The 14,145-nt window shown below is 54.9% G+C and overlaps 2 protein-coding genes across 5 annotated transcripts; both read left to right on the top strand.

Moving 5' to 3' along the window:
- The first annotated feature begins 695 nt into the window (after nucleotides 1–695).
- LOC132349192 (keratin-associated protein 10-10) lies at nucleotides 696–7,484 on the top strand. 3 transcript variants are annotated; one of them, XM_059897396.1, is made up of 6 exons: nucleotides 696–790; nucleotides 1,035–1,070; nucleotides 1,891–2,034; nucleotides 2,288–2,443; nucleotides 6,718–7,109; nucleotides 7,401–7,484. In XM_059897396.1, the coding sequence occupies exons 2-5, from the start codon at nucleotides 1,065–1,067 to the stop codon at nucleotides 6,829–6,831; spliced, it is 420 nt and encodes a 139-aa protein (XP_059753379.1). In that variant the 5' UTR covers nucleotides 696–790; nucleotides 1,035–1,064; the 3' UTR covers nucleotides 6,832–7,109; nucleotides 7,401–7,484. The 3 variants fall into 3 exon arrangements, with proteins under 3 accessions (XP_059753379.1, XP_059753378.1, XP_059753380.1); XM_059897395.1 differs by having other exon boundaries at nucleotides 6,718–7,079; nucleotides 7,401–7,479; XM_059897397.1 differs by having other exon boundaries at nucleotides 779–834; nucleotides 6,718–7,079; nucleotides 7,401–7,479.
- A 183-nt stretch (nucleotides 7,485–7,667) lies between these two features.
- Nucleotides 7,668–12,966, top strand: ALDOA (aldolase, fructose-bisphosphate A). 2 transcript variants are annotated; one of them, XM_059896558.1, is made up of 9 exons: nucleotides 7,668–7,774; nucleotides 10,251–10,377; nucleotides 10,463–10,674; nucleotides 11,142–11,196; nucleotides 11,327–11,487; nucleotides 11,835–11,918; nucleotides 12,036–12,210; nucleotides 12,375–12,574; nucleotides 12,663–12,966. In XM_059896558.1, the coding sequence occupies exons 2-9, from the start codon at nucleotides 10,266–10,268 to the stop codon at nucleotides 12,756–12,758; spliced, it is 1,095 nt and encodes a 364-aa protein (XP_059752541.1). In that variant the 5' UTR covers nucleotides 7,668–7,774; nucleotides 10,251–10,265; the 3' UTR covers nucleotides 12,759–12,966. The 2 variants fall into 2 exon arrangements, with proteins under 2 accessions (XP_059752541.1, XP_059752542.1); XM_059896559.1 differs by lacking the exon at nucleotides 7,668–7,774 and adding an exon at nucleotides 8,763–8,912.
- The last annotated feature ends 1,179 nt before the right edge of the window (nucleotides 12,967–14,145 follow it).

Genomic DNA, 14,145 nt, shown 5'->3' with positions numbered 1-14,145 from the left:
CGTGCTCTGCAACAAGAGAAGCCACCGCAATGAGAAGCCCGCGCAGCGCAACGAAGAGTAGCCCCCGCTCACTGCAACCAGAGGAAGCCCACGCGCAGCAACGAAGACCCAATGCAGCCAAAAATAAATAAATAAAATAAACAAATTTATTTTTAAAAAAAGAAAAGAAAAGGCACAAGATCTGACGTGGGTGGGAGGAAATCACTTTGATAATGATGTGAAGGTTGAAGAGACCAGATGATGGCTCTTAAATTTGGGCACTGTCAATAAAAATGAGTGGGGGGTCAGGTTGAAAAATTATTGAGGATAATTCTATACAATTAAGAAGTGGCTCTGAGTTTTACAATATCCCTGGGAGGCAGGCGTTTTCCCGTTTTACAGAGGGGAAAATGGACTCAGTGAGGCGCAGTGACTTGGCCGAAGTCACACAGCCAGTTGGCGGTGTAGCCCGGGGGTTCAGTCTTGCTTCTGCAGCGCCGCAGGACCCAGCACACGATGAGGATCCGAGCCAGGCGGGTAGCGGCGGGAACTCTCGCCATTTCTACTCGGTAACTGCCGGAAAACCTAGCGGACAGGGACTGAAAACAAGAGCGGGCGTCCACAGACGGGAAAAGGGAAGCGAGGCGCGTAGAAGAGTTTTGGGTCTGGGCGGCCGCCGTAGTAGCGGCGCTCTGATCCCCTTGACAACGGCGAGAAGCAGCGGGAGGTTTCTGGGCGGTGCAGCAGCTGCGGCCGATTGGAGCAAACAAGGCGCGGAATCCGTAAACTGCCCGCGGCCCCGAGGGCGCAGGTGATGGGGATAGGTCGATGGAGGGAGGCCGTTTGGGGACAACGGTAGGATGTGGCCAGGGTCGGGCTGGGGCCTTCGAACGAGGCGCTGCCCCGAATCCCCGAACCCCCATCCTCGCTGTCCGGACCAGGGACCGTCGTTGGGCCTCAGTTTCCCCAGACGGGAAATGGGAGGAGGAGAATGGGCATCCCAGCCCAATGGCCCCTCTCAGTGTCTGAGGCCCAGGACTTTCTCTCCTCTGCAGCTCCTGGACTGACCGGCGCTGTCCTGCCCAATGGACGTGAGTCCTACCCCTCTCTGGAGCGGCCCCCTCAGCGCCCTCCACTCACCCTGAGTTTGCCTGCCTTGGAGCCTGGACTGGAGAGGGGACTCTTTACCCAACATAGACCCTTCCAGCTCAGGACAAGAGCTGTGAGACAGAAAGAGAGTTGCAGGGACGGCCTTCCCATGGAAGGGCACATCCCACTCTGGCAAGATGAGGAGCTAGCCAAGCAACAGAGAAGAAAAGGCATCCCAGGCAGAAGGAACAGCATGGGCAGAGACGTGGGCGTGAGAGAGAGGCCAGGGCATTTGGGGAACTGCTAGGACTTCAGTATGGCTGGAGTGTAATGGGGGAGAGGGAGAGGTAGGCAGGGCCAGATTGAGGCCTTTGTCGCTGAGATAAGAAGTTTGGACTGAGTCGGTGGGAGCCACTGATGGACCGCAAGGGAGGGAAGGATATGCAGGACAGCTGGTGTGGAAAGGGGCACAACTGCAGGTTGCAAGACAGTTAGAGGCCAGTACTGTGGGCTGAGGGATGGTAAAGTAACGCAGTGGAAGCAGAGACAATAGATCTGTTTGGAGAGGCATTCTGAAAGCAAAAGCAATAAATCTTGGAAAAGTCTAGAATGACCAACAGGTCCTCGATGGTGCTGAAATGGGGATGACAAGAGAAAAGGCAGGTTTGGGGACAAGACAGTGTAGTCCTATTGACTCTCTCCCCACCACCTGGTGGCTGTTCCTCCCCTTTTTCCAGCCACCGCCCGTGTCCCTCCTGGTATTTCTGTGTCCCTGCAGCCCCTCCACATCTCCTCATCACCCCTTCCTCCTGTGCTGTCCAGGCCTCCTCTAGCCCGTGGAATCCAACCCCGGCTCCCGTCAGCAGCCCCTCCCTGCTGCTCCCCATCCCTGCCATTGTCGTCCTCGCTGTGGGCATCTATTTGTTGCTGCTGGGCCTAGTGCTGCTGACGAGGCACTGCCTGCTGGTGAGGGGCCTGGTGGGGGCTGAAGGGTGGGCCTGGGGGAGGAGGAACCTGGTCAATTTTTCCCCTCATTCGTAGGCCCTTACCCTGAGACACCTTTGCCATTTAGTCCCCGCATCTGTCCCTTTCGTGGGACCAGGAGATCCTCTTCTCGTCCTCAGCTGAACCTTCTCCTGCCCTTCTCCCCAAAACTGAGTCTTGGCTCTCCCTCCCTACCTGCTGCCTGGCCCAGATCTTGAGCCCTGCCTTCTCTTAGGCCCAGGGCTGCTGCACAGACTGCAGCTCCCCCTGCAGGAAGCAAGGCGCCTCCAGGCCCCAAGACTGTTGCTGGACCTGTGCAGAAGCCTGTGACTTCCCTCTGCCCAGCCCAGCCCACTACCTGGATGCCTGCTGCCCCCAGCCCGCCGAATCTGTGAGTTCTCTTCCTGGCCCCTGGCCCCTGAGTTCTGATCTCGGTACTCTCTGTGCATTCATTTTTTGGTTCAACAAAATTTATTACTGAGTACCTATTCTAGGCCAGGCACAGTTCCAGGTACTGGGTCAGGTGGAGACAGCCAAAAGCAACATATCAGATATTTTCTGGTAATGAAAGCTACTTGGAGAAAGGAAAATAGGGCAGCAGTTGGAGAAAGGTAATGTGTGTAACATGTAGGGCACATTTCTACTTCTGAAAGTGGTAGTTAAAAGAAAAGACAGCCCCTCACAGAGCTCCTTCTGTTTGCAGAGTAAATACGATGTTCTAGATGCTGTGCTACTTTATTAACAATCCCGAGAGCTGGATATTTTAAAAAACCTATCTATATGTATTTTTTTTAATTACAAAGTGTGCATGTAGAAATACATAGAAAGTACAAGTCACTTTATAAACTAGCTCTCTAACCAAGGTTGCTACATTGGTGTGTGTCCCTCATATACTAATACACATACAGTACTATCACTGTTGTATTTTACTATTGGTAAAAATGTAGTCATACCACATATACCACACAGACTATTTCCTCACATCTGCCACTTGCCCTTTTTAACATGACATCACACCTTGGCTACCTATCCATGTTTTTATCCTCCTTTTGCAGGGGAATAAATTGGCCCAGGGAAATTTAGTCACTTTTCCATCATTCCACAGTAGAGTCTTGCACAGCAAATTGCTCCATCATGTGTTGAAACAGAACCCTCAGGGAGAAGCCTGGCTCACAGAGGACAGGCCATTTTTGCATTTGTGGCTTTAAAGATATTAAGTGTAATTGACCACCTTCCTAGGCTCTGATTATTTTGGGCTCAGACATGTAGACAGCAAAGCTCCTGCCCTTGAAGTGGGGACCTTCCCTGGGGAGGGAAAAGTGAGGGGAAAAGACCAAGCAAATTCATAACTCGGGCAGACTGCAGTTGCAAATCCCTGCAAGATGTTTTGAGTTTCAAAATAAATTATGGGCCAAGGAGTTCTCCTCTTTCAGATAATCTGCATCTGGTTTCCCAGGGGTAGCCCGGAGACGGGGCCCAGGGCTGGGGCTAGGGGGGACAAAGGGGAAAAAGGAGAAGACCCTGGGTCCTCAAACCTCCTGTAAGAAATGCTCAATTGAAAAGGATATGAGGGGACACAGGAGATTACCAGGTAGAAGCAGAGAGGGGCATTTTATGCAGAGGGTTCAGACACATAAAATACCAACAGCTTGAGCTTTGGAAGAATTATATGACATTCAATATGCTTCGGGGCACCGAGCGTGGGGGAAAAGTGAGCTATTGATTCTTGATAAATGCAAAAGGATTAAAATGACACAAAGAGAAACATAAAAAAAAAAAAAAAAGAAATGCTCAATTGCACAGTAATTTCTGGCCCCCTGTCCTGGGGACACCACTCCCTTTGCCTTGTGTCCGCGGGGAGGGAAGAGTCAGAGGCCTCTCTTCCTCCTTGAGAGTGAGGTGCGCTGTCAGGAGGGACTGGCCCCTCCCACTGCCCCCTCCAGGGCTGCAGGGCGTCCAAGCTGGAGACCTCAGGTCCTGATCCTACCCGGCTTCTGCCGGAGCCAGGAAGGATTCTAGAATGACGAATGGTCATTCTCTCCTTGAGCTATCTTTCCACAAACCACAGTAAGGCCTCTGTGTTCTTCAGTTTCCTTACAGTAACAATAGCCACGAAAAATATTCCAAAGCTCTTGGCTCCTTCACAGCTGTAGAAACTGAGGCTTACAGAGGCCTAAAGCCTGGGTGGAGACACAAACCCAGGTTTCTCTTTCTCTCAGGGAGAAACCTGCCTATGTTACTTCTTTCACAGGTATGTCGTGAGGACCTAATTCATTCATTCATTTATTTATTCACTTACGGAAGATTTATGGAGTCACTGTTGAGGCACTGTGCTGAGCCTTGGGGGTGCAGTGGAAACAAGGTAGACACGGCCACGGGGCTTACATTCCCACGAAGGACAGAGAGAAATAAGTAGGCAATGTGAGAAATTGCCTCACATTCTGAATCGAGGGTGAGAAATGATGCAATCCAGGGCAGTGGTTGGTTCTCAGCCCCTTGTGTGATCAGAAGCTGGGAGGAGGCGTAAATGGAAAGCCAGGCAACCAGGCCCCATGCCCAGTAGATCTGGAATGGGATCGGAATTTGCAAATCTTTAACAAGTTCTTACACGACTGACACATACCACCAGGGTTAAGAGCTACTGCTAAGGGAAAAGCGCTGTGACAGAAAAGAGCTCCCTTTTGCTGAGAGCTCCCTCCCTACCAGGCACCGGGCTTCGTGCCTTCCACTGATTCCCCACAGTGACCCTGTGAAGTAGGTGTTATATTTAAAATATATTTCAGAGATTAGGAAACTGAGGTGCAAATCATGAATTAGCCACACCTGGGCCTGAATTAGATTCAAACCCTGAGCTCCAAACAGTAACGATGGCTGGCCTTCACAACCTCAAAGTGAAAGAAATCAGAGTGAAAAACTACGGGCCTAGAGAAGCATGGGGGTTAACAGTCATGTGGAGCCCTTGTTTAATGTACTTAAAAAGCAGATTCCTTCCAGAAGCCACAAGGCTGCCTGTGAGAGTCGAGATATCCATTAGCTAGTTATTAACGACTAGAGCCAAACCCTTCCAGGGGGCAGAGCCAAGAAATGCTTTTAATACCCTCTTCTCTGAAGCGAGAGCAGTGGGACCTCTCTCAGCCCCCAATTCTGCGCACAGAATGACGGTGCGGTCCTCCAAAAACCCGCAGAGTTGACTTCAGCCCAGACTGGGACTCCCCAGAGACACCCCAAACCACACCCCCATCAAATACAAGGAAGCCACCTCGCTCTCTCCCCTCCACCATGATATACTTCTACCTCTTTCTAGAGAGACAATTCTTTTAGCAGGAACAGATGCCCTCCCCTCACCGGAGCCCCTGGTGATATCTGATCTCACCAGTCATCGGACACCGCACCCCGAAACCTCAGCTCTTCTAAAGGTCATTCCCCTATTCCTGGCTTGGCCTGGTGTCTGACTGAGCTGTGCAACTGTGACTGTCACTAACTCTGCCTCAGGCCTCAAGGAGCCAACCTTGTCACACATCCTGGGTGGGTCCTATTCCAGCCACTTGGCCTGACTCCAGTCCCTGCCTGCAGCGGTGACAGATCATCCGTGTCCCAGGGCAGAAGAGGAGTGGGTCGGAGTGGAAGGAAGGTTCTCCCTTCCTGTCTCTAAGGACTTGCTGTTCCTATTCCCCAAGAGGCAGACCTTCTGTCTCCCCTAGGAGCTGAGAAGCCCTCTACTTTCTTCTTTGCCTAAAGAGGGAAAAATGATATGCTTTGATTGATTCATTCATTCAACATTCATCTGTATCTCAGACACCTGCTGAGCCTGAGTCCCCTGGTAGCTCAGTGGAGACAGGAGATGAACTGTCCCTGCCTTAGCAGACCCTGAAAGAAGCTGCTATTCATGGCCCTGGGAAGCAGTTGGTCAAGGGGGATCTCAGGACTGGAAGCAGGCAGGCCCAGACCCATCCCAGCCCCATTCCTTCGTTGTGTTCCTTTGCACAATCACTCCCCTCTCTGAACCTCCGTTTCCTCTTTTGTAAAGAGGCCCTCTACTCAAGGTTCTGATAAATAAAAGAGATGTAACTCCTTTTAAACATTAAAAAATTAAATCTGCAAATTACCATTTTTAAGGAAAACTAGATTTTAAAAATCATTCATGAACATAGTCTGTGCCTGGCACAGAGTAGGTGCTCAGAAATAGAGGATGAATGAGATCCAGCTTGGTCTCAGGCCAAGGAAGAAATCCACAAAACCAACAAGTGGTTTTCATCATAGACTGTGTGTGTTCCCAGTCTAACGACTTTCAATTGCGTGATATAGGAGAACCATCTCTGAGCTGAACGTTGTGACCTAAGCGTGGGTCCAGTTGACCTCTGGTCCTCAGTCTCCTCATCCATAAGATGGGAAGAAAGAAAGGACCCCCCCCCCACCCCCACCCCACCGAATGATTTCTTCCAGCTCCTGAACCCAGTTGTTAGGAACATTGCCTCCTTGCTGATTTCTCAACAGCACGAAGAATTGACTTGTTCCCAAGAATGGTGGCTGGTACCCTCTGATCCACTGGGCAAATGGGACTTTCCAGGCCACTCTGTTCCCTTCTCCCCTGAGAAGGAGACAGCTTCAGGCTCTGGTCCCCCTTCCTCCTGCTCAACTCCCTCACCCCGTTCTCCTCTCCCTCAGGATTGGGCCCCTCACTGCCCTCGCTGCTGCCCGCTCTGTGACTGTGCCTGTGCGTGCCAGCTTCCTGACTGCCAGAGCCTCAACTGTCTCTGCTTTGAGATCAAGCTCCGATGACAAGACCCAGGGTCCCTGCCCTTTGGGGAGCGGCCAGCTCCCAGGGCCCACATGCCCTGTTCCCTGAGGGGCCTCAGGACACCTTTCTCCAGGCTATTGGAACCACAAATGGCCTACCCAGCTCACCAGCCTGGGAACCAGCAGTGGAGAGCCTGGCTCCCTGCAGAGTGGGACTCAAGGAGCCCTCCGCCAGCTGGATGGCAGCCCCTTTGGAGGGCCAGAAGAGAGAGTGGCTGGTGCTCTGGCAGGTGCCCCTGCCCTCCTCTCCCCCTCCCCAAGTAAATGATCGTATTTGAAGGTGAAGGTGGGGGACACTGCTCACCACAGTGAGCATTATGGGACAAACTTGGGCCTTGAATATCAGGGTGTAGGGGTACCCCAGGCACACCCTGTCCATGGACTCTTGGTTATTCTGAGGTGTGAGTGTAGTGCCTGCATGTGCTCTCCCTCTAAAGAAACAAGCTCCAGAGAATCACAGCAGCCAGGGAGAGGCCCGGAGTCAGGGGAGCAGAGGAGGAGGCAGGGAAGGCCGTGGATCTGAGTCCCCTACCCTCCTTCCCTCCCCACAGATCCCTGTCCAAAGATTTCTCTTGACCACCTTTCGAGGGCCTCAGTCTGGATTTCCAAGGAAGAAATTTCCTCTGAAGTACTGGTGAGTGGGCAGGGGACCCTCCCCCCACCCCCAAAGAGGCAGGCCCACAGCTTCCTTCCCATCCTTCACTTTAGGCCCCCAGCTGGCATGAATGTCAGGAGCTTCAGGTTTCCCTAAATATAGATCCCCTACCAGGGGATCTGTGGCGAGGGAAGGGCAAGGGTCACCGGAGAAGGTCGGGGACATTGGTTGGGGGTAGGGCAGGAGCAGCCTTATAACCCAGCCCGGGTGTGGCCTGACTCACTCGCTGCTGACCAGGCTCTGCCCGCTCCTTCGGCCTCCTCCTCGCAGGTGGGCACCAGCAGGACGGAGCGGGGTTGGGGCTGGGCTGGAGGCGTCGGGATTAAGAGGGTTAAGAGGGGAGACCTGGCGGGTAGGATGGGGAGGCTAGAAGAATATCTGGGAGGCTGACAGCTGGGGGACGGATTTTATTTTGGAGAAGAAAGTCAGTGCCAGGGAGAAGTTTCGCAGGGACTCTGGCCCCGCATCCCCAGACTTGCTTGGGCAGAGCGGTAGCCGGCGGGTTTCCGCTGGGTCTGGCTTTCGGGGGTCGGCCCAGGCGGCGGGCGCGTACGCCCTCCCGGTCCCGGGAGCCAGACCCGCCGGAATGGGGCGCAGATGCGGCGGAGGCACTCTCTCCGCGGAACACCCGGAACCGCTGCCGCCTCGCCTCCGCCCCTTGCCAGCCCCCGCCGTCTCCTCGCGCTCCCCGTGCGTGCCCTCGCCGCCCTCTCTTCCGCCGGGGCTCGCAGTCGCTTGACCTCTGGATTCGGTTACAACGCGACGCACGCTGCCTCAGCGCAGCCGGAAGCTGGGGCTGCCGCGGGCCGCTGGACTGGGCCCGCGGCGGGGGAAGCTGAGCCTCAGTCTTCTCGGGCTCTGCCACCCGCTTTTCCCCGACCCGACCCCACCCCATCCCCATCTCTGCCGGTGCCCCAAATCGGCTGAGTAACAGCGCCCCAAAGCACGCAAAGCAGGGGGGTTGGGGGAGGAGAAGGGAGAGGGAGGGGAAGGCCCCCGCGACCCGCGGGATGTGGCCCGAGTCACGTCCGAGGGGGACGGGGTGGGGGAAGGGATCGTGTTCTCGCCGCACGGTCCTCGCCCAAGCGCCGCCTCCGGGCTTCGCCTTTCGGGGGGCGGACTCTCGCACAGTCCCTCGCCTGCAATTGGACGCCGGGGCGCCTCCGGCCCCCGGCAAAGGGAAAAACCCCTCGGAGGGTGGAGCGGTGCCTTTATAAGGCGCGGCACCGCCTCCTGCCTGCCCGCCCCCGCGCGCCCCCCTCGGGAGCTGAGTGGGCTGCGTTCCCCTTGGAACGCGCCGCAGAACCAGAGTCCCGGTGACGACTGCCGCGTTCGCTCCCTCAGTCCACTCGCCAGCCCGCGGCCCTCCACCGCTGCACCCTGCCAATCCTCCCCTCTCCTGTGCCAGGTGAGCGCCCCTCGCCACGTGCGAAGATCAGGGAGAGGGTCGTGGAGAAGGATCCGAGGTGTAGTGGCGGGTCGGGCGTCCGCGCGGAGCCCCCCACCCGGGCCCAGCATCTCCCCTCCTCCACCACCACCCACACCTGTGCTCGTAGCCCAGACTCCCCAACTCTTCCAGCTTGAGCTCCCGCGGTTTGCTGCGCAGTCCAAGGGCCGCTCCGCGCTGAGTCACAGCAAGGAGGAAGGAAGCAGGGCGAGATGAAGTGCCATTTCCCCCTCCCCTTTTCTTGTTAGGACTCTTGGTGCAAGTATTACGGCCCCTTTGCCTCTGCAGGGATCCTAGGATGCCGCAAGGGGTGGGGGCCAGCTCATACACTGCCTCAGGGTTCCCGAAAGCGGGTGGTTGGCCCTGTCCTGGGAGACGGGTGCCCCCGCCGAGGAGGGGAAACCCCTCGGCAACTGCTGATGCCCCATGAACACTTTCCCTATTTTTCCTTATCGGGTGACCTTGATTCTGAGCCTGGAACAGCTGCAGCCGCAGAGCAGACATGAGCATTTTTCAGGGGAAGGGGTGGGCGCTTGCCTCTCCTCCACGTTCTCTCACCCTGTATGAGCAGTGAGGACGACAGACCTCACCCCTTTTCTCCACCTCGGGCTAGGCTTCCTCTGCGGCCCTTTTCTGGGCTTCTGATGACCCTCCTGCCTTCTTCCTAACATCCTTTTTCTAACAACCTCCCCACACCGTGGGCGGAGAAGCCTGACCTTGGGGTGTCCTTGAGGCCATGGAGCCTGAGCCAGCCCTGGGATCTCGAGTGGACTGCAAGGAACACTCGTGTAACAGTCAGAAGATCTGGGTTCTACTCTCAGATTTGGCTCTAGGGTTGCTGTGTGGCTTGAAACACAGACCTTTTCCCTTCTCTGGCTCCTTTCAGATGAGGAGGTCGGGCCTTCTGCCTTCTGCACAACCTCTAATTCTAAAATACTCTGGTTCGGTTTTGCTTCCAGGCAAGGTGACCCCATGGCAGAGCGCAAGCCAGGAGGGTCCGGCTTCCATGTGACTTGCCTGTCCATGGCTCTGGCCTATTCCCTTTACCCCAGATGCCAGTATACAGCCCCACCCTCAGCTGGGCAACACCCAGCAACAAACAGAGTTAGGAAAGGTACAGGAGGCAGGCCTAGTATAGGGAAGTCGGGTGGAGGGGAGAGCTGGGGACAGGAAGTGCCCCAAGACCTGCCAGTTGTGGGGCAGGGGAGGTAGGGAACCTTTGCCCTGACCTCCAGGCAAGGGGCCTTGCTTGTTGGGAGACCCTGCTAACTAGCCCTCCCTGGTCTGTCTCTTGCCCAGGAACTGACAGGCACCATGCCCCACCAACACCCAGCACTGACCCCGGAGCAGAAGAAGGAGCTCTCTGACATCGCTCACCGGATCGTGGCTCCGGGCAAGGGCATCCTGGCTGCAGATGAGTCCACCGGTGCGGGCAGGACACAGTGGGAGGAGGGCCCCAGGTTGGGGGTGATAGGTTGATCCCCTTATTCCCATGTGATGCTTCCCTACAGGGAGCATTGCCAAGCGACTGCAGTCCATTGGCACTGAGAACACCGAGGAGAACCGGCGCTTCTACCGCCAACTGCTGCTGACTGCCGACGACCGCGTGAATCCCTGCATTGGGGGCGTCATCCTCTTTCATGAGACGCTCTACCAGAAGACAGATGATGGGCGTCCCTTCCCGCAAGTTATCAAAGCCAAGGGCGGTGTTGTGGGCATCAAGGTGAGGGGGCTAGACCTCAGGGTGTGAGATGTAAGATGGATCTGGGGGAAAGAAATCCAGAGTAGCAGGCTGGGGGATGAACTTCGGGTCGGGAGCCTGGAGACTTGGGTGGAGTCTGCCCCAGATCACCTCCAAATCGTGTGTAAAAAAGCTAGAAACATATGGGACCTGCTTGGCATTTTTAATCCTTGCAATTGTGAGAGGCAGGTGTTAGGCTTATTATACAATTGAAAAACCAGATGCTCAAGGCCATGAAGTGTTGCTCATAGGGTTAGTAAGTGGTAGGAGCCCAGGCTCTCTGTGTGTGTCCTGCTCTATAGGATCAGATAACATGACTACGTGAAACATTTGCAAAACAGGAAAGATACTTGAGAGATGAAGTAAAGCCGGGACAGGGCGGGGCTACAGAGGAGAAAATGGCACTAGAGATCACTTCCCTGTCCTGTGTTGTTGCCCCACTCCAACAGGTAGACAAGGGTGTAGTACCCCTGGCAGGAACAAACGGCGAGACAACCACCCAAGGTGAGAACCGTTTAGCTCCCGGCCCTACCGACCAGCCCACCCAGCTCGGTACCCCTCTGGGTGCCCAGGGTGTGTGGGAGCCACGTGCCCCCTCCTCTGCCATGCTTTGATTCCTCCGTCCCCTCTACAGGGCTGGATGGGCTGTCGGAGCGCTGTGCCCAGTACAAGAAGGACGGAGCTGACTTTGCCAAGTGGCGCTGTGTGCTGAAGATAGGGGAACACACCCCCTCCACCCTCGCCATCATGGAAAACGCCAACGTCCTGGCCCGTTATGCCAGCATCTGCCAGCAGGTGGGCCTGTAGGTCCCCAAGAGGCCACTTCCCACCTCTTTCCATTCCAGCGTGTCAGCTAGCCTGCCACCCATCTGCCAGGCTACCTACCTTCCCCAAGGCAACTGCTCTGGATCCTCACCAAGCACCAGGCTTGGGCCCGTGGAGGGCTCTGCAAGCAGAAGAGCAGAATAGGGGTTGTGCAGGTGGATCTGGGGAGATGGCTGATCTCCTGCAATCTGCCAAGGGCTGTGAAGCCAGGGGTCTCTGTTGTCATGGAGATAAGATCTTGGTCAGTGGCTGTGAAGAGCCGTAGGTGGGGCTCTGGGTTAGGAGGCCTCACGGCTGCCCTGTCCCTCACCCCACAGAATGGCATTGTGCCCATCGTGGAGCCTGAGATCCTCCCTGATGGGGACCATGACTTGAAACGCTGTCAGCATGTAACCGAGAAGGTAGGTTGCCTGCCTGGGCAGTGAGGTGGGCTAGAGAGCTGGGCTGGGGGCCCTGGGGCTGACCCCCGTCCCCCTCCCTGCTCCACCCTACCCCACTTTGGTCCCGCCCTGCTGTAGGTGCTGGCTGCTGTCTACAAGGCTCTGAGTGCCCACCACGTCTACCTGGAAGGCACCTTGCTGAAGCCCAATATGGTAACCCCAGGCCACGCCTGCACCCATAAATATTCTCATGAGGAGATTGCCATGGCAACTGTCACAGCGCTGCGTCGCACAGTGCCCCCCGCTGTCCCTGGTGAGACCCACACCCTCATCTTGACCTCTGGGAGGTAGACGAACTGTACCCATAAACCTTGTGCCCACGTGCTCTGATTTCCAGGTCAGCTTCTAGGGCCTCCTACCAGTCCCCCGGGTCTCTGACTACAACCCCTCCCCCCATTTCACCCCCTTGTTCTACAGGGATCACCTTCCTATCTGGAGGCCAGAGTGAGGAGGAGGCATCCATCAACCTCAGCGCCATCAACAAGTGCCACCTGCTGAAGCCGTGGGCCCTGACCTTCTCTTATGGCCGAGCCCTGCAGGCCTCTGCCCTGAAGGCCTGGGGTGGAAAGAAGGAGAACCTGAAGGCTGCCCAGGAAGAATACATCAAGCGAGCCCTGGTAAGGATGGGGCAGGAGGTGGGCAGGGTGCTGGGGTGGATGGGATCTGAGAAGGAACCTTCTCACTCTGGCTTCTCTCCCCTTTTAGGCCAACAGCCTTGCCTGCCAAGGAAAGTACACCCCAAGTGGTAAGGCAGGGGCTGCAGCCAGTGAGTCCCTCTTCATCTCTAACCATGCCTACTAAGCGGAGGTGTTCTAAGGCTGCCCCCTCAACACTCCAGGCCCTGCCCCCTCCCACACTCACTCTTGAAGAGAGGGGGCCTCAACCGGGGCTCCAGGCTGCTCTTTCCCGTCACTCTTGCCTCCCTCGTGACATTGATGCCTGGTGTTGTCTGTGTACGCTGACTCCACCATTTCCAGCCTACTGCCAATAAACAGCTATTTAAGGGGGAGTCTGTTGTCCACGTCTGTGGTGTCTAGGGCAGGGGGGTGCTGGGGGAGGGGGCAGAGCCCGGAGAAGAAAGCGCCCTTGCATTATGTTCTTCCTTCTTGAGCAGAAAAATAGGTGAAGGAGATGAATTGGTTTAATACTTTGTTTAATACTTGCCCAGGGCTTCAAGAGAAGAGCTTGTGAATTTTCTTCCAACCACCCAGTGTTCTCTTCCTTCTACCAGCAGCATCTGATAAGGCTTACAGTGGGGGAGTGCATGTGTAACTGCTGGTCTTAGGAGGCTGCAGCCTCAGCCTCAGTTTTAGGCCCAGAACTCATAGGTGTAGAAGGCCCCTGTCACAAAAAAACAGCCACTGACAGAAACTAAGATTTCCTGAATCTATAAGCCATACAACATGATAAGTATTCTACAGGAGTAGGTACTGTTATTCCCAATTTGTCCTTAAGGCGATCTTGCCTCACTGTTTCTTGGTTGAAACAAGATCATTAATGCATGTCTTCTTAATCTGCACTGTTGAGCTTGTTTGTTTTCCCATCTTAAAAGGAGATGGGATTAGAACTGACTTCTTAGACTCTGGGCTGTGGAACCCCTTGAAGAACCTGGAATCCTCTCTGACGTCCACTTCAACAACACACACACACACACACACACACACACACACACACACACACACAGAACTGTGGAGCTCAGGTTCCAGGTTAAGAACTGAAGCTCTGTGGCTTCTGCATTCCATGAAGCCAGAATGAGGGCCCTGCACTTCCCCTATACCGTGCTTTGAACCCTTCTCTGTTCACCCAGGCTGGGGTGTAATAGTAACTATATCAGATCTTTTTGGGTATTAAAGATCTTGGTCATAACCAACAACATAGTTAGTCCTGCCACTTCCCAAATTTCATGATGTGGACCATTTCCTGTCTGAGCTCTCCTCTAGAGGGGAAAAAAAAAATCCTCACCTTTCTGATCTCTGGACCTACTGAATCCCTATAGTCATCTGCATAGAAACTTAGTACCTTCTAGGAATTTAAGAACTTAGTCCTTTACCTTTCTCTGCACATTTGCATCTGTTGCCTACATCCAAAACAGAACTGGTGTCTAGTGCACCTTCAAACTGTGGCCTCACTTCTGTGCCTAGCTTCACTCAGCTCTCTGTGAAACAAAGTCTGAAGTAAAGCAACTAGA

The sequence above is a fragment of the Balaenoptera ricei genome, chromosome 15, assembly GCF_028023285.1.
Source record: "Balaenoptera ricei isolate mBalRic1 chromosome 15, mBalRic1.hap2, whole genome shotgun sequence".
In the NCBI taxonomy this organism is placed as follows: Eukaryota; Metazoa; Chordata; class Mammalia; order Artiodactyla; family Balaenopteridae; genus Balaenoptera; species Balaenoptera ricei.
Note: the sequence above shows the minus strand (reverse complement) of the source record. Positions and strands in the feature narration are given on the sequence as shown.

Bases quoted from the DNA above. Each gene is read 5' to 3' on its own strand.
- LOC132349192 (XM_059897396.1), top strand. The intron at 2,035-2,287 runs GTGAGGGGCCTG...GCCTTCTCTTAG, and splicing joins TGACGAGGCACTGCCTGCTG to GCCCAGGGCTGCTGCACAGA. The intron at 2,444-6,717 runs GTGAGTTCTCTT...CCTCTCCCTCAG, and splicing joins GCCCCCAGCCCGCCGAATCT to GATTGGGCCCCTCACTGCCC.
- ALDOA (XM_059896558.1), top strand. From the start codon at position 10,266: ATGCCCCACCAACACCCAGCACTGACCCCGGAGCAGAAGAAGGAGCTC. The intron at 11,488-11,834 runs GTGGGCCTGTAG...CTCACCCCACAG, and splicing joins ATGCCAGCATCTGCCAGCAG to AATGGCATTGTGCCCATCGT. The intron at 11,919-12,035 runs GTAGGTTGCCTG...GCCCTGCTGTAG, and splicing joins GTCAGCATGTAACCGAGAAG to GTGCTGGCTGCTGTCTACAA.